Below are 21,502 nucleotides of genomic sequence, written 5' to 3'. Positions count from 1 at the left end.
TATGCATTGATGGTGTTCATTTTTACGGTGTATAATGTTCTACCTAAACTCAAACAAACTATATTAATCTTGCATTCTATCAATGTGAGTGGAATCCTCTCCCACTTTCAGTGATGTATGGTGTCATTTTGTTGTACCCAATAGTTAAATAAATGTGTATCTTCGACTCTCAATAGGTGGAGGATTACTCTTCTTTGGCATCTTGTAAATTCAGGCCCAAATTTATTAAAAATGTTGTGGTCACTCACGTAATCCAAAGCGTCACAAATCAGTGCAAATGGCAGCATCAGTCAACTTTTTAGCTGAAGGTTTTGAATGTGGAAATTTTGGCTTTCCGCAGTGCAAAAACTGCATTGCGCCATGAAGTGCCAGACTACTGTAGTATATGCAAAAGGGATGCTTATAGGAAAGAGCAGTGCAAACGACCGTAGTTTCTTCCACAAAGCCCGATTAACTAAGACTAAACCTACCTGAAATGGCTTTATTTAAAAATCGAACGCAATTTAAACCATGTGCATATGTTTGGCAAGCGATTATAGAAGCCAGTAATGTAACATGCGGTACAAAAGGGGGTGGTGATGGACGGAGCATCTGAATCAATCAAACACTCACACCCAGTCAAAAGATCTGGGTTTAATCCATCACCGTTCTTTAGCCCACTTTGCCACCCCAGTTCAGACATAGCTATATGAAAATCAGTCTGACCCTGTGCCTCATGGGAACAGTCCAGCCCGAACTGCCAAGCCATGTCTTCCCTGGACCGGAAACACGCATCCTGGGACCGGTTTGTAACATGCAGCATGTCTGCTGGACGCAACACACACTTCCTACATGTTTGGCCCTTTGACAATCTTTATATGTAAGAAATCTGCACTGGAATCTATACCTCTAGTAGAAGGCCTGTGCAAGACAGTGCAGACACGCCTTTCAGCCATGGCGGTAAGCCATGCACGTACAAAGCAGCCATATTTGGCATGAATGCCCCCAATGACGTCATCATTAGGTGATTCCTTGTAAATATGGCGTTGATTGTTTTCTCTCATTTGAGCTACACAGCACAGTTATTTCTTAAACTCTGTTGCGTGAAGGATAAATACATTTGGGCCACCATGTTTAAAATATGTACTCATTAATTCTTAAGCATAGTCTGGTGACATGTTTTATCTCTCAGTGGCTGTTGTGAGGACTTTCTTTCACAACCAAGGAGTTCTGTCTGTAGTGTTGGGCAGAGTGTGACTTTCAATTGATGCTGTGCTCAATGTCTTTGACTCCTATTGCACGGGCTACTGTCTTTGTTCTATTCTCGGATGAAGTTTGTCAATCTTTACTCCATGTGTGTGTGTGTATTTTATTTCAATTAAATTCATTTGAATTAATCTTTATTCAGATACAGATGTATCCATAAAAGCACAGATAAAAAAACAGCCATTCTTATTTATTTATTTTACCATTCTTATGTACATTGGAGTACATAGGAATGGTAAAATAAAAACAACAGCATCATAAAAACAATGTCGAATCAATGGCCTATGGACACAAGTCAATGGCAGCATAGTAGAGGGGGGCAGTCAAGTATAAATAATGTATAAAGGCCATGGTGCACTGCAATCCCGTGTACCATAAATGCACGATGACTATCAGCCTGATTCATCAAGCTAAATTGAGCTCGCAAAGGGCCAGATTCTGAGAATCTTGCCCTTTGCGAGTGTAAATTTTGCATTTGGGATTCATCATCCCAAATGCAAAATTCGCTATTAAAGAATTTGCACATTTGCGAGGAATTGCATTTAAGGAATCTCTATTTGAGATTCCTTAAATGCAATTTATGAACCATTTTAAAATTGCGAAATCGCAATTTTGGGCCGCTATTTACCGCGGGGTCAAACCTCGTGGTAAATAGCGAAAACTTAGAAAAATGCATTTAAATGCATTTTTCTAAGTTGCATGTTACACACACACATGTCCTTTGGACATGTGTGTGCGCAACACCAATGCAGATTACATTTCAGGGGTGCTACAGGATGTCCTTTGGACACCCTGGCAACCTTGAAATCGCAATCTTATTTGTGATTAGCTAATTGCTAATCGCAAATAAGGAATAACTCCCCATTCATTCCTATGGGCCTAAAGGCCCATAGGAATGCATGGGGAGTCATTCCTTATTTGCGATTAGCAATTAGCTAATCGCAAATAAGGAATCAGTGGGAATCGCAAATTCAATTGCGATTCCTACATGAATCCCGTTTTGCGAGTCTGTAATAGCGATTCCTTATGAATCGCTATTACAGACTCGCAAAACGGGACTTTGATGAATCTAGCGGTATGTTTTATGTGTATGTCCCTATGTTGTAAAAACAATGAAAAAACTCATTGAAATTAAAAAAAGAATTTCTGTATAGGCTGTTTTATATTCAATAATGGCAGTTTTCTTGAAAAAAGGAATCAAAAACATTTTTGTATATATTTGGTAAAAATTGCAGAGGAATAAAAACTCCATGTGTGTGTGTATTTTCTTTCATTGATTCCCATTTAGTTGTTTTTGCATTTGTATGACTCCAAGTGGGTGTCTTTTTCTCTTTCTTTGTATTGCATAGTCTTGTACTGCCTTTGGTATTTTTCTCATAGAGTATTGTAATGAATTTGGGACTCCCTGTGAGAGCTGAATTAACTGTTTTTAATTCTTGGAGCTGATGTGTCTAGAATTGCCTCTCAATGATTTTCACTGGCATGTGTTGCTTTTCTGTGCCTTCTTTCCAATCAATAGCCAGTGAATTGTTTTGCTGAGTTTTTGGAATGGCACATCTCCACCATGAGGCAGTATAGGAGAGAATATTACAGGCTGTTTGCACCTGCTTTAGTATATACCTTGCATCTGATGACAGAATTATATTTCCCAACTTGCATTTCTAGAGAACATGGATATAAAGCCTGGTGACCCACGATGGGTCGGAGCCTGGTGGCTGGGGCTGCTCATCTCCTCTGGATTACTGGCACTCACCTCACTCCCCTACTTCTTCTTCCCACGCCACATGTCAAAAAGAGAGGTAAGGAGATATCTCCTATGTGAAATGGTTACATTGGGGGTTCTCTTAGCTTTCTGCATGAATGTGTTTATTGTTCATTAGATACTTGGAGATAGGATACAGCGCTTCGTAGAATGTTCTCCAAGGTCAGATATTTCCACATTCGTCGCAAACTTATTTTTTTTTAAATCGGGAAAAAGGTGTTCCACCGCTATTTGGTGTAATTAATCCTCGGTCTTAAGGCTCATTTATTGTATTTATTTATTTATAAGCGCAACATTCATCCGAATGGATATCACTTAGCTAGGAGAGCGAAAAACCTGCGTGAGGATGAGGTGATGTGTCTGCTTATCACCATTACAGGGATTTTGTATGTGATCCATTCACGTTTTAGAATTGTGTTCTGTTCTTTTCACTTTCAGGAAAGTGCATTCGTACTTTCAGTAGATTGAATTGTGTCTTTCTGCTTCAGGGAATCAAGGACTGCATCTGTCTATTTCATTTCATAGTTCACCTGCCTGGCTATTTTGATACCACGAAATCACATTTCTGTCTCTCATGTAATGTATACATTTTGTTTTTGTGTCTCCACCTTAAGTCATGTGATTCTGTCATTTCAGTGCCTTAAATGCTTTCCCTGTAGCATTCAATGCCGTAAATTCTCTGTCTCTTTGAGGGTCTTAAAACGTGTGTGTCTCTCTCTCAATTCCCCAAATTCTTTATCCGTCTTTTCTGAGACCTTAAATGTTATCTTTTTTGTTTCTTAAATCCAATGTATCTTTAAATCCTTAAATGTGGTGCCATGGCTGTTGCCTTTTTCAATAGGTCAGTCATGTTTCTCCAGCACGGGATCTTTCATAGAATCGTATACTTGAATCTACGAAAGACATCTATTAGGGAGAACAGCAGTTACCCATTTTCTACCGCCTTTTAATACATCATCCTATGCCAGCGTCGTAATTCTTGCATCTGCATCTATAGAATGGCAATTCATCTACCTGTCTCTTTTGACACATAACCCGAGTCTGTCTCTTTGAATCATTCAGAGTCTTACATACTGTGCCTGCATCTTTCACTTGCTCAAATCCTGTATCTGTCTCTGTAATTATGTTAAACCTTCTTTCTGTCTTTCAGCCCTTTAAATCAGGTGCCCTTCTCTTTAGTTATGTTACATGCATCTGTATATTCTATGTAAACTTATTGAACGATCTAATAAAGCATTCCAGAATGGGTTACCACTCTGGACTACACTTTGAACAGAATCAACGTGGTTTGTTTCCATGACATTTGCTTGTGTTTCTTATTGTTCAGAAGTAAGTCTCATTGGATAGGGGTCGGCAAGATCAGAATTGAGTAATGTACTTTTAGTGATGATCTGCTCAATGCAGTTATGGATCTGGTTGGACCAATGTGTGTTTAGATGTCTGTTGATTGCCATTGGCCTTAGTTTCGTTAGGTTTTGTGCATGAAGATTTAGTATAGCAAATTTGATTTATTCTGATGGTTCAATGTTGACTGCTCATATGGATATGGCTTTGATACGGAGGTAGCAAATGTTTAACAAACTATGTGCCTTGGAGATGCTTTTTATGCATTTAAGTACTCTTCCTTTGTCTCTTTCAGTTCTTTAAATTCTCTTTCCGTCACCTTAGATGCTTGAATCCTAAGGTCCCATTTACAACATGTTGGTGCAGGGCAACTGCAGGGCTTCTTGCTGCACTGCCGAGTGTTAAAAGAAAAGGGCAGGAATGCACTGTATCTATGAAATACAGCGCATTTTTGTTCTATTCCACAGCGCTGCCACTCAAGTGCCTGCCATGCGCCAGTGCAGGTACCGTTGCACCACGATGCAAGAGTGCCTGCATTGAAATCGGGTTGTGTTTGTGCAGGAAGGGACACCTTCCTTCACAAAACAACTAGTATGCCTGCCCTGGGCAGGCGAACGGTTTTGATGCATTTCCAAATTTTCGCTTTGTTGAAAATCTAGGAATATGTCAAAAACTATGGGCGCTTAGTGGGAATGATAGAGCGCGCGAGGCCACCCGGCCAATAGTTTTCGCCGTTTCCGGCTTCAGGGCCCATATACTTTTCAAAATCACCATATACATCGATCAGGTGACTTCACGAGCTCTATCAAGTTGGTGTGTGTGTGTTCCCTGCTACCAATTTTCAGTGCACCCGACTTACCATCCACCGATGCAGGTGCCTAATGACCACAATGAATCAGGGAGCTAGCTGTAAAGGAAAGGCAGCAAAATACAAACCCAACCAATAACATTCAAATACTGTTTAAATGACCACGGACAACTGGAAGTTTTAAAATGTTTATCTAAATTCAATGTTTTCTTGCATGAGGTACAGTAAAATAAGGCAATTAATAACCAAGATAACGTAAATCACATAGGCAGAAAGAAATAATGACAGAGTAATCATCAAATGTACTAATAAATTGTAACAAGAAAAATACTATATAAGTCAGTATTATCTAGACAGGGATAGACTAAGTGTGTGTGACTATAGAAGAGCTTATAATGAATAACACGCTTCACTTAAGGTGAAGGGGCCTTTGAACAATCTAGGCAACGAAGTTCTAGACCATATCAGAAAATGACACACTGCTATGCAAAATATAATTTCTAACAAATGAGAAGACATAGGAATAACTTTGCAAAATTATAAATGATAGTTCAATAGTTGCGGAAAGGCATGGAAATATAACATATGCAATGTTTAACTTTATTAAAGCAAAAGTTAGAAATTCAGAAGGTGCAAGAATTTCAAGAGGTTCAGAGTAATATTTACCTAGAAAAGGTGTGGAAACCAAACCCTGGCCACGGGTCAGTTAAGGACAGGAAACCCTCAAGGAAGGATACCCCTCAAAGGACAGCAGGTGCAGAATGGACACCCAGGACAGGACAGGATACCCTCGGAAAAGGAATCAGGACAGGACCCTCAGGACAGGACAGCAAACCCTCAGGACAGGACCCTCTTCAGGACAGGACCGGAACCCACAGTTCGGAAGCAACGCCTGCGCTCCACCCGCTCTGCAGCTATCGATCAAGACCCCGATTGGGTCAGCGAACTCCCAGCTAAGTGCCTTGCCAGCACTTTAAGGTTCAGTAGAACCTTAGTCTATGGTCAAATTCGGACAGAGTGCTCCGCAGCGCTCTGTATCTTCGGTCACCTATTGAGTGCGTTGGGTCAGTGACAGGTCAGCTAAACCAGACAAGTCGGACGGTTCACTAGGTGAACCCAGGGTAGATATACAGTTTGGGGACAGTGTACCACCCCCCAATGTTGCAAAGTGTCAGAATCCCTCAATTTCAATTGGTCCTAAGGTAGGGTTTGGGTAACACACCAATCACAATACGCGAATTGTAGCCTTCATTAACATATTTGGGTACCGCCTAGCAGATTTGGGGTTCCCATGAGCTAACAGTAGCGCAACATTACATTGTATCACATAAGGAGCCACATTCGCTGTTCTCGCAGGGCAGAGGTGACTTTCTCAGGAGCATCTCGCCCATCACTGCCAGCTGGCTATGTTCCATCAGCCAAGGTCCCTCGTGCTGCCGAATGTCGCACAGGCGCAGAAGGGACCTCCAATATGGCTCTCCTCTCACTCAGACCCCCATTTCCCGCGGTACATGAAAAGTAAGCGAAAACAAATTAATACATAATAATGTCATTAGGAAAACACATCACAGGGTTTGTACTTTTAACTCATCATCAAGAAATAAACTTATGCAATTAAATGTTAGCTACATTGAGACGGACACAAGAGCAGTGGCACGAGCTGTACCACATGATAAGCACAGCTATGAATTACGCATGCGCATAACTTTCCCTCCACTTCTGCAGACGCGTCAGGACACGTGAGTGTGGCTGACGCATGCGCAGTAACTAAAATACAAGCAGCGGCCATTTTAGGGGACACGAGTAATTATTTTAGTAAAACACATGTGCAAGCTTCACGGTCTTTCTCCAAACTAAATAAAAATGTTAGTAAAACATACACGGGTTACCTTGTTACACATAAACGAGGTTCTTGATTTCGGCAAGCCGCAAAATATGCGAAGCTTTGCTTCATCAATCCCCTCTTTGATGATATCTACTATCATCACAAATTATAATGGAACCAGATGCCAACTTTCTTTCACACTTTATAAAGTTCTATTTCTTCCAGCAACCGTTCTAGCTTTTCTCTTTCAGTTTTAGCAGGGTGAGAAGTCTTCACCTTTTTGTATATCTGATCATTCACTTCCTCTAATTCAATCTCATCCACACTTCGTTTCACTCCTCTTGCATTAACCTCGTGCTTTTTGGTGCGCTTGCGGTATTTACAGCATAAGAAAATGGAAAGTATAATAAGACCTATAATACCAATTGGCATCAGAATTTTGAATAATAAGCTTTTACCTATGCTAGCAAGCCAATGACCTACATTTGAGAGACCATCTACCAGTCTCTTCCAGGCACTATCAACCTCGAGTGGTTTGAGTTCCTTTGCCAAATTAGTAATGTTTTTCACATATCTTTTGATCTGTACACTTTTATCCGGAATATAAGTGCAACAATGTTGCGCCTTCAACATCCGGCAGACTCCGCCCTCTTTCGCTAATAAGGTGTCAAGAGCAAGTCGATTTTGTAAAACCATTGATCTGATCGCAACCATTTCGGTATTGACCAGCAGAAATCCATGAGCTGTTTCAGTAGACAGCACATCTACTATAGTAGACAATTTGCAAATTCTGTCAGTGTTCAGAACCACTCCCACTCCAGGTATCAGTGCACTGAAAATACTACCCATAATTTCACCTATACTTTCTCTTTTACTACGCACTAAGCCATTAGTATCTTCATTGCTTCCAGCTTTTCCATTCACATGGTATATTTTCGGGAAAACAATGCCAAAGTAGCAGCTCCCATACCAGTGATCCGGCAATTTGAAATAAGCCTTGTCCCCACAAATATAATAAATTCCAGGAAACACAGGCTCTGACCCATTTTTGAAACCCCAACCTCCAATTACCTTGTAATTATGTTCGCATTCACTGGAACCAATGAAAACATTATTATAATAGCTAGTCTTCTCGCGGTGAAGACATAGCTTGCCTTTCTTTTCAAAATCCAGCAACAGAGCAGGACCCGCTCCACCAGATGAGGTGCCTTCCATGTTTTCTGCCCACTTTGGCTTTTTCTGACTTTCGTCATTAGCCTTCTTCTGAATTTTAATTCTCCTTTTCTCTGCCATGTTCAGGAACATCTTTTCCTGCTCACGCAAAGAACAAGTCAAGTTATCTCTGTGTGCGTCTGCTATGTCAATGTTCCCTATAGTCAGAAAGTAGTCTCCCATATATCTTATGGTGTCAGTTTTGGTATGTACAGGATTCAAGTTCCCACGTATAGGAAGTTCAGAAAAGATCACGTCATTGTTAGAGTAATAATACTGTAACGGTCCCCTTTTGTAAAATAAACTAGCTAAAATGCTACAGGAAATTCCATATGTTAATGGCAGATGATGGTATGTCACGCCTTCAGCCACCGAAGTAGGTAGCTTCATGCAGACATAGCAATCTTCAATTTCCATAGTCTCTACATAGTGTATTAACAAGTTTGCGAAAACATTCAAATGTGTCCTGTTCTTCATTCCATGATAATGTAGTCCTCCCTCATCTGATGCTTCTAAGTCTCGTTTAGTTTGTCTCAATGCTCTCTCATGTCTTTCTACACTCTGTGTTGTCAGCTCCTCATTGTCAGTATTTACAACTTCAGTAGGGACAATGTTAGTATCTTTACTTACAGCAAAGGGAATGAAAATTGTTAATCCTATCCAGATAACTATCAGTACTACTACACTACATATACACACCTTGCAACACGTCTTAAAACGGCTGCAACTAGGTCTACCATTCACTGTTGAATCAGACATTTTAGCTCAGTAGGAGTGTTCTCACCCCTCTTTTTTACTTTTTTACACAACTAGCTTACTTTGTGCAAATTCACGGTGGCTCGTCTTCCTCTTCAGCTGAGTACTCTGGGACAGGTTCTCCGTCGCTTACGTCAGTTATATCAAGATCTTCAAGTTCTTCCAAAACCAGTGTCCATTCAGGAGATTTGTACTTTTTGTTTTGTCTTTTTATTCGCTCACTCCTTCTTTTGGAAGAGTCTTCTTCTTGCTCTGCTATTCGAGCACTTCTTCTTGCTTCTGCACGTTTTTCTTCCACTGTCTTTATCCTTAGTCTCAGTCTTTTTACGAACCTAGGCTCAAGGTTGTTTCTTTTCTTTAGTCTCTTAGTCGGTACTTTGACTTCACTTTCTTTTCTTATTCTCTTGTTCTCTTTATCTTGTGGTAATTCTTCTCCACTTTCTTCTTCTACTTCCCTTATCTGACTAGTTCCAGGGCTAGCATCAAATTTTTCTGCCTGGTTGCTAATCTGGCCTTGTTCAGGAATATTTTGTTTTTGGCTTTCGATTGTCTCTGTTTCTGTTCCTGTTTCCTGAACCCGTTTTTCTAACTCTATCTGATCCTGTTCAAGCACTTCGATCTCTTGATTTTCTTCTGCTCGAACTATTACTCTATGTCTAGTCTGTCCCTTATCCACATCAGGAGTTAGTGGAGGAGTATCAAACACTTGCTCTGTATCCTGCACTTGTTCAGTATCGGGTACTTGTTCAGTCTTATTCACTTGATCTGTATCAATCACGTGCTCTGTCCCTGTCTGACCTTCTCCTTCCTCAGTTTTGATTTGAATCTCAAGTGGCTGAGGTTCTTCGCCTGTGCCTTGCTTTTCCTGACTAGTCCACTCTCTACCTTCACTAAGTCGTTCTCTTGTTCTGATAGGATCTTCGGTCAGATCAATCATCGGTATCCATTCTTCTGGCCATATGCTTGGCAGCTCGTCTTCAGCTACTCCTGGCTCAGTTTCCTGGACCTCTTCAGCAGGCTGGTTTCTTGGCAGTTCGCAGTCAACTACTCCTGGGCCAACGTCTGCTGTTCCTGCAACCTGACTGGTGCTGGGCTGCTCGTTGTCAGTTGCTACTGGTCTGGCTTCTTCAGGGTCCTCTGCTGGTTGCCCTGGTTCTTCAAATCCTTTGTCTGGCAATACCTTCTGGGTGTGTCCGGCGTGGATCCACTGGGGAACACCTGCGACTTTCACTGCAGTGGTTGTCACCAGGATTACTTGGCGTTTCTTTCCCCACCTTGGTGCCAGACAGCTTGATCGAGTGTGCTTCTTTATTTTGACCCAGTCTCCTGGAACCAAGCTGTGGAGAGGAGTCGTTGGATTAAGGATGCCGTCGTCTCCAATCTGGCGAGAGATAGAACGCACTTGGTCACCCAATCTTCTGCAGTATTCAAGCACCAAATCATCAGTAATACTCAACAGTTTGCTTCCTGGCACCCATGCTTGTCTCATCACTCTTCCCATAATGATTTCATGGGGACTTAGGCCTGTCTTGCGGTCTGGAACACTTCTCAGTCCCATCAGGACCAGGGGCAGGGCCTTCACCCAGGTCATGCCAGTAGCATCTGTCAGCTTTGCTAGTCTGTTTTTGATAGTTCCATTTACTTGTTCCACTATTCCAGAAGCCTCTGGGTGGTATGCACAATGGAGTTTCTGCCTTATTCCAAAGGCCTTACAGAGTTCAGCCAGTATGTCATTCTGGAAATGTCCACCCTTATCTGATTCAATAATGCATGGTATTCCGAACCTAGGTATCAGTTCTTTTAGTAAACACTTCGCTACTGTCAGTGCGTCACTTTTGGGAGTAGGGTAAGCTTCTACCCATTTCGAAAATACGCACACAATGACAAGGACATATCGCTTTCCTTCACAATGGGGCATGGTGATGAAATCAATCTGTATTTTTATAAAGGGACCCCCTGATCTCCCAATCTTGCTCAGTTCAACCATTGTCCTCTTGCCTGGGTTCATCTGTTGACATGACAGGCACCTCTGGCAGAGGGACTCTGCTACCTTCCTGAACTTTTTATTGTACCAAGTCTGTTGAAATACCAGAATCATGGCATCCCTACCAATGTGTGATCCTTCATGTATTAATCTTGCCATTGTGCCAAGCAAGTGTCGGGGTAACACAGGCATACCAGTTGGACCTATGATGACACCATCCACACGTCTCGGTCTACATCCATCCTCCTTCCATTTCTCTCTTTCTTGCCAAGGAGCCGACTCCTGCCACTCTCTCACCTCATCCCATGTAGGCACTTCCTCAAACACCTGAAGCTGGCAGCTGGTTCCTGGCCCCCCTCGTTTTGGATTTACAATATACCGATCTTTGGCACACCATTGAGCCACTCGATCAGCATAATCGTTTCCCAGAGATACTCTGTCCATGCTCCTTTGATGAGCAGTACATTTTACCACTGCCAGTTCTTTGGGCAACTGAATGGCCTCTAAAAGGTCATGAACAACTTTTGCATTCCGAATGGGAGTACCTGAGGAAGTCATGAATTCCCTCTGCAGCCATAATTGGCCAAAGTCATGCACAACGCCATAACAGTACTGACTGTCAGTATACACTGTTATGCGTAAGTCCTTCCCAATTTTGCAAGCCATTATCATGGCTATCAATTCGGCTACTTGTGCAGACTTGATGTTATATAGGTAACCTGCTTGTTCAATTTTTGTGAAAGACACTACTGCATAAGCAGCACTCAAGCCTCCTAATTCATGTCTTAGACAGGAACCATCCACAAATAGTTCTTTATCATGCTCAGGCAATGGCACTTCTTTTATGTCTGGGCGTGGCTTGGTACTGAACTCTGTCAGATCAATACAATCATGTTCATCATCATCCCCACCTTCCATTTCCAAGGGGTCGGGGAGTAAGGTGGCAGGGTTCAGAATACCGCACCTAACAATGCTCACATTTGCTGCACCCACAAGAATCCTCTCGTATTTAGTCAGCCGACTAGGGGTGAGATACTGTGTTTTAGTTCTGGTCAATAGAATTACCACTCCATGTGAAACATACACGGTCACAGGATGTCCCATGACAATGGACTCACTCTGTTCCAAACTTGCACAGGTAGCAGCTACTGCCTTTAGACAGCCTGGTAACCCAGCAGCTACTGGGTCCAGTGTGGCAGAGAAATAAGCCACAGGCCTTCTGGTCGTGCCATGTTCTTGAGTCAGGACAGACAATGCGCAATTATCGCGAGTGTCACAGAAAAGGGCAAACTCTTTGGAATAATCTGGCATTCCCAACGCAGGGGCTGTACACAGACAGTTTTTCAATCTTGTGAAAGCCATTAGACTTTCATCGTCCCACTGTACAACATCTGGCATTCCTCTCGTGGTCATTTTTATCAAGGGCCTGGCTAAGGCTGCAAATCCCAGAATCCACTGCCTGCAGTACCCTAATACCCCCAAGAACATTCTGACATCTTTTTGAGTACGGGGCAACTGCATCTTTTGAATTATTCTCACTCTTTCTGAAGTGACTTTTCTGACACCCTTTTCTATCTGGTGTCCTAGATATTTCACTGATTTTGCACAGAACTGTAGTTTGTCAGGGGCCACTTTATGCCCTTTCTCACACAGGTGATTTAGGAGGGCAATGGTGTCAACTACACAGTCCCTGTGACTTTTAGATGCCAGTAGAAGGTCGTCTATGTACTGGACTAACACAGAGTTCCCAGGTAAGATCAAAGTCTCTAGACATTTTTTCAAGATCTGATTAAAGATAGAGGGGCTCTCTGTATACCCCTGAGGGACCCTGTTCCAACAATACACGTGACCCTCGAAGGCAAATGAGAAAAGAAATTTGCTGTCGGGGTGCAGGGGTATCGAAAAGAATGCATGACACAAATCAATCACAGTGAACCACTCAGCATCCCAAGGAATTTGGTACAGAATTACTGCAGGGTTCGGGACAATAGGGCAGCAAGGAACTACAATTTTGTTAACCTTTCTCAGGTCCTGCACTACCCTATACTTGCCACTAGGCTTTTTAATGCCCATAATCGGTGAGTTGCATGGGCTGCTCATCACTTCCTGTATGATGTTTCCTTCCAATAGTTTTTGTATTTCCAGAGTGACACCTGCTTTCACTTCAGCATTCATTCGGTAGGGCCTAGTGTTAGGATATACTGCATTGTCCTTGATGGCTATTTGTATGGGGTCCACATCTTTCATCAAACCCACATCTTTTCCAGTGAAATCCCACACCTCTGGCTTTACGGCTTCCTGTAGTTCTTGGGGCAAGTCCTGCAGGGTCAATCTTTTAATTTCTGAGTCAGGTCTAAGCAATAATAATTTATAAATGCCGTCTTCATCTGGGGTCTGTATTTCAACACCTTTTGGTGTGCAAAAGATGGTACAGTTCATTTTGCACAGCAAATCACGTCCCAGTAAATTTACTGGACTGGTGTCACAGACGACAAATCTATGCATCTGTTTAAAATTTCCGATTGAAATCTCCATTGGTTCGGTAACAGGAGTACTAATCAATTGATTAGATACACCTACTACTTGGATATTTTCTCCCGAGAGGGGTAGGTTTGGAACGTCCACTGTTCTTACAGTAGAACGGGTAGCGCCAGTGTCCAACAGAAAGGTGACATCATTTCCGTCAACCTTTCCTTCAATATATGGTCCAGACTGGTCTACCGGCAAGGAAGCGCCAAGTACGCACTCCTCGTCCTCCCCTCTCAGGCCCCGTCAGTCCTGATCATTACAAAGGAAGGTATCATTCAGCAGATACTGCGAAGTTGCTGTATTTCTGTTCTCCCCGCTTTCCCAAACCTCTATCTCTTCGTTTTCTGCCTGTCTTCCCCTGTATACCTGCTTGGGTGCTCGAGGCACCTGAACTGTTTTTACCTGGGGTTGAGTCTTTCTTGGTCTTTCTTTCTGCGTCTGTGGAATTAAATCAGGAGTTTTCTCATTAACATCGACTAATTGGGGACACTCGTTTCGCCAGTGTCCAATTTCGCCGCACTGATGGCAGGGAAATTTTTTCATAGCCTCTTCCCTGCTAAATTTGGGCCGGGGCTTTCCTCCACCCCCTCCCCCAGGACCTTTGTTCTCAGCATTTTTAACCATGTTACTCAATTGTTTTTCCTGTTGTTCTGCGAGCTTCACCTGAGCCCACATAACCTTCTCTTTAAGGGCTTTTTTCTTTTCGGCCATCTCGTCCTCGCAGTACTTAGCGTACCGCAGGACCTCATCCATTTTCTTAGTATGCCAACAGATTTTATTGTCTTTTATCCACTGACAAATTTCAGGTCTTAAACCATTTACAAACCTGTAAATAAAGTGCGTCATATCCTTCAGGTCGATGTTATCAATACCACTGTAAGTTTTAAATACCTGCAATAACCTCTCATAGAAGGAGTGCACTGTTTCGTCCCTTTCCTGTGTTGTTCTATCTATTTTTGTCCAATCAGTTTCCTTGGCGGGCACCTTTTCTTTCAAGTGCTGAATTACCTGCTCATATTTTCGCATGACTTCCTTTGATGGCTCCCCTGTTTCCTTGTTTCTGGGATACTCTTCACTGGGCCAATCTATGTTTATTTTACACTGGGTCCATAAGTCTACTGGAACCACAATGTCGAAAAACCCATCCAGGTCTTTCCACAGACATTTTTGTACCTTCACGAACCTTTCCACCTGCCTGTACCAGTCAACTGGTTTCTCTCGTAACTTTGGAAAATCGTTCGTGAAGGACACAATATCCTGCCTAGACCAGGGGACATGCACATATTTCCCCCCTGGAACTTCGCGCATGGGGCATAACTGCTCAGGTTTTTCTACCTCTCTTAAAGCAAACTCGGGAGTCACTTGTCGGGAGCGAACCTCTTCCCTCTTTTTCGCCCACCTGCTTCTCCATTTTTCCACATCTCCCCATTTCTGCAGTACCCCCATTAATTCTTTAATCTGCAACTTCTTCCCTGCCACATTCAGGTGTTCTATATCTTTGTCTGAGAAGTCTGCTCTGTACGGTTTCTGTAAGGGCTTGGATTTTGAGATATCTACCCCCATGCTAACTGCTGTTTCGGTCAGTTTTTCGTGGAGCACTCTGGTGTTCCTTGTAAAGCTTTTACATATGAACGACAATTCTTCCTCAGAGTAGGTATTTAATCGATCCAACCCCACATTTCCTGCCATTAATTCTTCTATTTCGACCCTCAGCTTGTAGAGGTCTAAAGGTTTTGTTTGCGGAGTCTGCTTCTCTAATTCACGACTCCAACTCTCAATTTCATCCGGAGTTACCAGAGAGACATTCCTAGTACCTGTTGCTGTCTCTAATTTAATTTCTTTTGTATTAAAAGGGTTATACCTCTGCTGTATTCCCTTTCCAGTCTGTTTGTTTGGCAATTCCAAGAATGCAACTTCAGACTCACACTCACTGGACTGATCATCTATGATGATTGGTTCCTGTCTCGGGGTTGCTATGACTGGGGTCATGCCTGGAGTAATCGGAATTCCCTTACCATTTCCGTATAACGGGACCACCGGTCCAATAGTTACTGGAATAGTCAATGCCTCAGGACTGGTATTTATCTGAGAAATTTTCTGAATTATTTCTGTTCTTTGTCTAGCTAGAGCCTCTTGCTCCTTTTCCACTAGTACCCTTCTTAGAGTTGTGTCATGTAATATCTGTGGGGTCAATGGAGGAGTAAAACTCGGGGCAGTAGGATGCGTTTCACTTGGTCCTCCCCCATAATTTGGTTTCGGGAATAAAGTTCCAGTATTAAAAGACCTGCGCTCTTCCCCATATGGAGGTTGAACAAAAGGCAGTCCTGAATTCGATGGTTTCTCTTCGCTTTCATACAAGGGTCTGGGAAAAAAGGTTTTCGTACGTGAATATTTTTCTTCCTGACTTGCGGGCACTTTGGGATATATGTCCCTTGTTTCCGTCAGTTCGGGTTTTTCAGGATAGGGCAATACTTGACCACCCCCTCCCAGTCCCAGGGACCTGTCTTCTTCCTTTAGGAAGGGGCGTCGGGGAACATCTCCTACACTGGAAGGTCGGGTTCCCTCATTGTAAGGTGGCGGACTTCTGGTACAGATGTCATCTATTAATTCATCATCTGAATCCCCCAGGGCCCCCCAATGCTTACATTTTTCAGTACTTTTCTCCCCCGCTCCAATGTTATGACATGCCGGCATCATGGGAAACAGACCCTCAACAATCATGCTCTGCCTCCACTGTTTCATCCTTTTATCCCTGGATTCCTGTTTCTGCCTGGGGTACCACTTGGTCAAACCCTTGTCCATTCGGGGTCTTTCTCTTTCAAAAGCCTCAATTTCCCATTCCTCTAATGCCTCATACTGCGTTAGTCTCGGTCTGGGATGCAGTTCATTCATTCGGGTTCTTAAATTAAATAAGATCCTACCATTGAAAGTACCATCTAACGGAAAAGCCAATACTCCGTCATCTTTTGTGTACTTCACCCAATTCTCCAACCACACACAGGTATTGTACCCTCGGTCAAACATCATGAATGAGGCGGGAGTATTGGGTGCTGGGACAAGAACACCTTCCCTAGATTTAATCGGTTTGTCCGTTTTAAAATAATTTTTCACCTTATTTACAAGGGACATTTTTCTCTTGGTTCCGTACATAATATCGTATCTATTAGCCTTCCACTGATCCCTTTCAAACCCTAGATGCCTTGGATCAGGTCGAGTCTCTGTAGTCCGCGAGTGCCACATACGACTTCTGCGCTAACTTTGTTTACAAACTACCTCCAATCAGAACGCGCTTCAGAAAATTCGTGCAACCAATGGGTGCGCGACACAAAATAAGCTCCGCCAATGGGTGCGCGGCCCCTTCGTGAGACAGTTCCCACGCTCCGGCGCTCACCCCTCCTTTACAATTTCAGCTCCGCTACCCGCCCGCTGCTTCTACCAATCCCAGCGCGGCACAGAGTGACGTCAGAGGTGCTTCGCGACTGACTCCCTCCCTTCACAAGGTAACGGAAACTTTCTTTCTTTTAAAGTGCTCAGTGCTTGGTTATTTTACAACAAATACACATTCGCCACAGTGCTCAAGTGTCTAGACAGAGAAAGAATTCTTTTACTGCAAGTAAACTACTTCCATTTACTTTTCACGCGCTGCGGGCAGATCTCTTCCGCCTACCCTTCACTCTAGCATCGGTGAACCTGTTATTCCCCTAAACTCATCCACTTCTTTCCGGGATATATTCCGAGCTTAAGGTTTCTCAGCGGACCCCTCTGCTTTCACGCTAGCTCCGAGGAACCTGCTACTTTTCCGATGTGACCCTTACTAGGTTACGCCACTATGGGAATTTTGCCAATGAACCCCGTTACTGTCATTTATTCACACATGTATTCAGAAAACCCTAGTTAGTGCTTCCCGGTTATCCTAACCTGCACCTAACTTTCCTCGAACCTGTGACCTCAGGACAATGGATTCTATTCACCACTTGCCCTTTCAATTCCCCGGGGAGTTCGGACAACAAGAAACAAGACGGTTGACAATTGCATGGATTAGTACATATAACAATATAAGAACAAGAATAATAACAATACAGTAATTCATGAATTTCAGCAGCGTATTCACAAGAGAGTGATCAGTTCCCTCAGAACAGCCGCTCTTATAGCAGCATTAATATAATAGCAGCTTCCGACTTAACTAGTCCAACTAATCCCTGCCTTACTCTCAACTAGTCCCTAACCATCCTCTAGCTACCAGAAAACTGATAGAGCGCGCGAGGCCACCCGGCCAATAGTTTTCGCCGTTTCCGGCTTCAGGGCCCATATACTTTTCAAAATCACCATATACATCGATCGGGTGACTTCACGAGCTCTATCAAGTTGGTGTGTGTGTGTTCCCTGCTACCAATTTTCAGTGCACCCGACTTACCATCCACCGATGCAGGTGCCTAATGACCACAATGAATCAGGGAGCTAGCTGTAAAGGAAAGGCAGCAAAATACAAACCCAACCAATAACATTCAAATACTGTTTAAATGACCACGGACAACTGGAAGTTTTAAAATGTTTATCTAAATTCAATGTTTTCTTGCATGAGGTACAGTAAAATAAGGCAATTAATAACCAAGATAACGTAAATCACATAGGCAGAAAGAAATAATGACAGAGTAATCATCAAATGTACTAATAAATTGTAACAAGAAAAATACTATATAAGTCAGTATTATCTAGACAGGGATAGACTAAGTGTGTGTGACTATAGAAGAGCTTATAATGAATAACACGCTTCACTTAAGGTGAAGGGGCCTTTGAACAATCTAGGCAACGAAGTTCTAGACCATATCAGAAAATGACACACTGCTATGCAAAATATAATTTCTAACAAATGAGAAGACATAGGAATAACTTTGCAAAATTATAAATGATAGTTCAATAGTTGCGGAAAGGCATGGAAATATAACATATGCAATGTTTAACTTTATTAAAGCAAAAGTTAGAAATTCAGAAGGTGCAAGAATTTCAAGAGGTTCAGAGTAATATTTACCTAGAAAAGGTGTGGAAACCAAACCCTGGCCACGGGTCAGTTAAGGACAGGAAACCCTCAAGGAAGGATACCCCTCAAAGGACAGCAGGTGCAGAATGGACACCCAGGACAGGACAGGATACCCTCGGAAAAGGAATCAGGACAGGACCCTCAGGACAGGACAGCAAACCCTCAGGACAGGACCCTCTTCAGGACAGGACCGGAACCCACAGTTCGGAAGCAACGCCTGCGCTCCACCCGCTCTGCAGCTATCGATCAAGACCCCGATTGGGTCAGCGAACTCCCAGCTAAGTGCCTTGCCAGCACTTTAAGGTTCAGTAGAACCTTAGTCTATGGTCAAATTCGGACAGAGTGCTCCGCAGCGCTCTGTATCTTCGGTCACCTATTGAGTGCGTTGGGTCAGTGACAGGTCAGCTAAACCAGACAAGTCGGACGGTTCACTAGGTGAACCCAGGGTAGATATACAGTTTGGGGACAGTGTACCACCCCCCAATGTTGCAAAGTGTCAGAATCCCTCAATTTCAATTGGTCCTAAGGTAGGGTTTGGGTAACACACCAATCACAATACGCGAATTGTAGCCTTCATTAACATATTTGGGTACCGCCTAGCAGATTTGGGGTTCCCATGAGCTAACAGTAGCGCAACATTACATTGTATCACATAAGGAGCCACATTCGCTGTTCTCGCAGGGCAGAGGTGACTTTCTCAGGAGCATCTCGCCCATCACTGCCAGCTGGCTATGTTCCATCAGCCAAGGTCCCTCGTGCTGCCGAATGTCGCACAGGCGCAGAAGGGACCTCCAATATGGCTCTCCTCTCACTCAGACCCCCATTTCCCGCGGTACATGAAAAGTAAGCGAAAACAAATTAATACATAATAATGTCATTAGGAAAACACATCACAGGGTTTGTACTTTTAACTCATCATCAAGAAATAAACTTATGCAATTAAATGTTAGCTACATTGAGACGGACACAAGAGCAGTGGCACGAGCTGTACCACATGATAAGCACAGCTATGAATTACGCATGCGCATAACTTTCCCTCCACTTCTGCAGACGCGTCAGGACACGTGAGTGTGGCTGACGCATGCGCAGTAACTAAAATACAAGCAGCGGCCATTTTAGGGGACACGAGTAATTATTTTAGTAAAACACATGTGCAAGCTTCACGGTCTTTCTCCAAACTAAATAAAAATGTTAGTAAAACATACACGGGTTACCTTGTTACACATAAACGAGGTTCTTGATTTCGGCAAGCCGCAAAATATGCGAAGCTTTGCTTCATCAGGAATACCCACTGTAATGTCTATGGCACGCCTCCCCCATGCACTGTGAGGAAACAGAGAGTCTTACGCTGCTTTGCCTTACACCATATCTACGAGGCCATGAAAAGCAATGCCGGGTGGCTTTCTGTGGACTTGTAGATATGGGTAAACCTATTGCACTACTGGAACGTCAAGAAAAGTGACGATCCGGCAGCGCACTGGGCTTGTAAAAAAGTCCCTAAGTGTCCAATTAGTTGTGAATCCTGTGACTATTGCCTTAAAACCTGTTTCAAATTCTTTCTGTGCCATAAATCCTTTTTGTATCTCTTTTTTCGCCTTAAATAATTTGCCAGTCTCTATAAATGACTTTAAATCAAGCACCTGCCTTGTTTAATCTCTTATCATGTCTTTGTCACTTTTGAAGTGAAAATGCTGTGTGCCACCGTCAATGTCTCCAATCTTGCATGTTTTTATGCAATACCTTAAATCTTTAATGTTCCTTTTTGAGTCATACATTTCAAAACTTTTATTTGGATGCAAACTTCCCTCTGTCGGTCTGTTTTATTGCATACAATTTGAGCCAGATCTTTTAGATGTTTCAAATCCTGCATCTGTTTTTTTTTAAGTAGTCTAAATCGATGATGTAACCTTCTAGGACATTTTCATATCAGTTCTCGCAAAATACATGTACAGTGCTACTTGCTGCACCTGCATAAGATCTGCACATAGAGGGAATACTGTTATTTGCTTACAAAGTTACTTACAAAGTGTCCTTGCCTTTATCCCCAGAAACATACGTTTAGGGAGCTGGGATCTGGGTTCTGGAGCATGCTAGTGTAAACATTTTACAAACTGTAATAGCAATCTGTAAGTAGTATGTAAGTCGAACTAAGTTTTATCCAATGTTATTGGGCCCATGTACTTATAACTTCAGAACTTGAAGAAAATCCTATGGATGGGGATCTCACCTCCCCATATTTTAATTTTAACATTCTGCAAAGATTTGATCAATTTTACCTACCTCGTGTTTTTCCAAAACCCCTTTTGTTAATTGGCGATTTATATAGCGCGCGGCTACTCGGGCAGAGTGTCCCGGCTCTGTACAGATCTGAAAGAGCGAGGCGGAGCAGAAGAACCAGGTGCACTAAAGGCTGAATAGCCATGTCTTAAGGCCTTTCCTGAACGACAGGAGATTATCAGCTTTCCTCAATGAGAGGGGGAGCTTATTCCAAAGCTGCGGAGCACAGGCTCTATAAGAGCGACCTCCAATGCGTGAATGCTTTACAGATGGAACGACAGCTAGGGCTTGAGTAGCTGAACGCAATGATCTAGCAGGATGGTAGAACTGAACATGTTTCCTGAGATAGACTGCACCAGTACCGTGCAAGGATTTAAAACTCAAGGTCAGAGTCTTGAAGATGATACGTTTCCTCACCGGGAGCCAGTGCAGTGCATCAAGGAGGGACGAGGTGTGGGATCTGCGGCTTAGGCCGTAAATGGCCCTTGCGGCAGAATTTTGAACAGTCTGTAGGCGAGATAGGAGGTACTCTGGGAGACCTAAATAGAGCACATTGGCGTAATCAAGCCTGGATCCAATCATAGCTTGTACAGTAATTCTCCTATGTGCCTGTGAAAGTAGGGGAAGGAATTTCCTAAGAATACGTAGAACGCCAAAACATTGGCCTACTAGGCCAAGAATCTGGGGTTTAAAAGTAAGACCATTGTCAAATTTAACACCCA

At 42.9% G+C, this 21,502-nt stretch overlaps 1 protein-coding gene across 2 annotated transcripts in view; it reads left to right on the top strand.

Moving 5' to 3' along the window:
* The window catches only part of SLCO2A1 (solute carrier organic anion transporter family member 2A1), a 730,981-nt gene that overhangs the window by 470,033 nt on the left and 239,446 nt on the right, over positions 1–21,502 (top strand). For both annotated transcript variants that reach the window (XR_013602305.1, XM_078665791.1), the window contains exon 6: positions 2,911–3,044. Coding sequence is in view for 1 of the 2 variants with exons in the window: in XM_078665791.1 (XP_078521917.1) it covers positions 2,911–3,044 (134 nt within the window). In the remaining variant the exon portion in view is untranslated. The remainder of the gene's footprint in view (positions 1–2,910; positions 3,045–21,502) is intronic.

This window comes from Lissotriton helveticus, chromosome 11 (genome assembly GCF_964261635.1).
Source record: "Lissotriton helveticus chromosome 11, aLisHel1.1, whole genome shotgun sequence".
NCBI classification, from domain to species: Eukaryota; Metazoa; Chordata; class Amphibia; order Caudata; family Salamandridae; genus Lissotriton; species Lissotriton helveticus.
The sequence above is the reverse complement of the archived record's forward strand: the minus strand, read 5'-3'. Positions and strand labels throughout refer to the sequence as shown.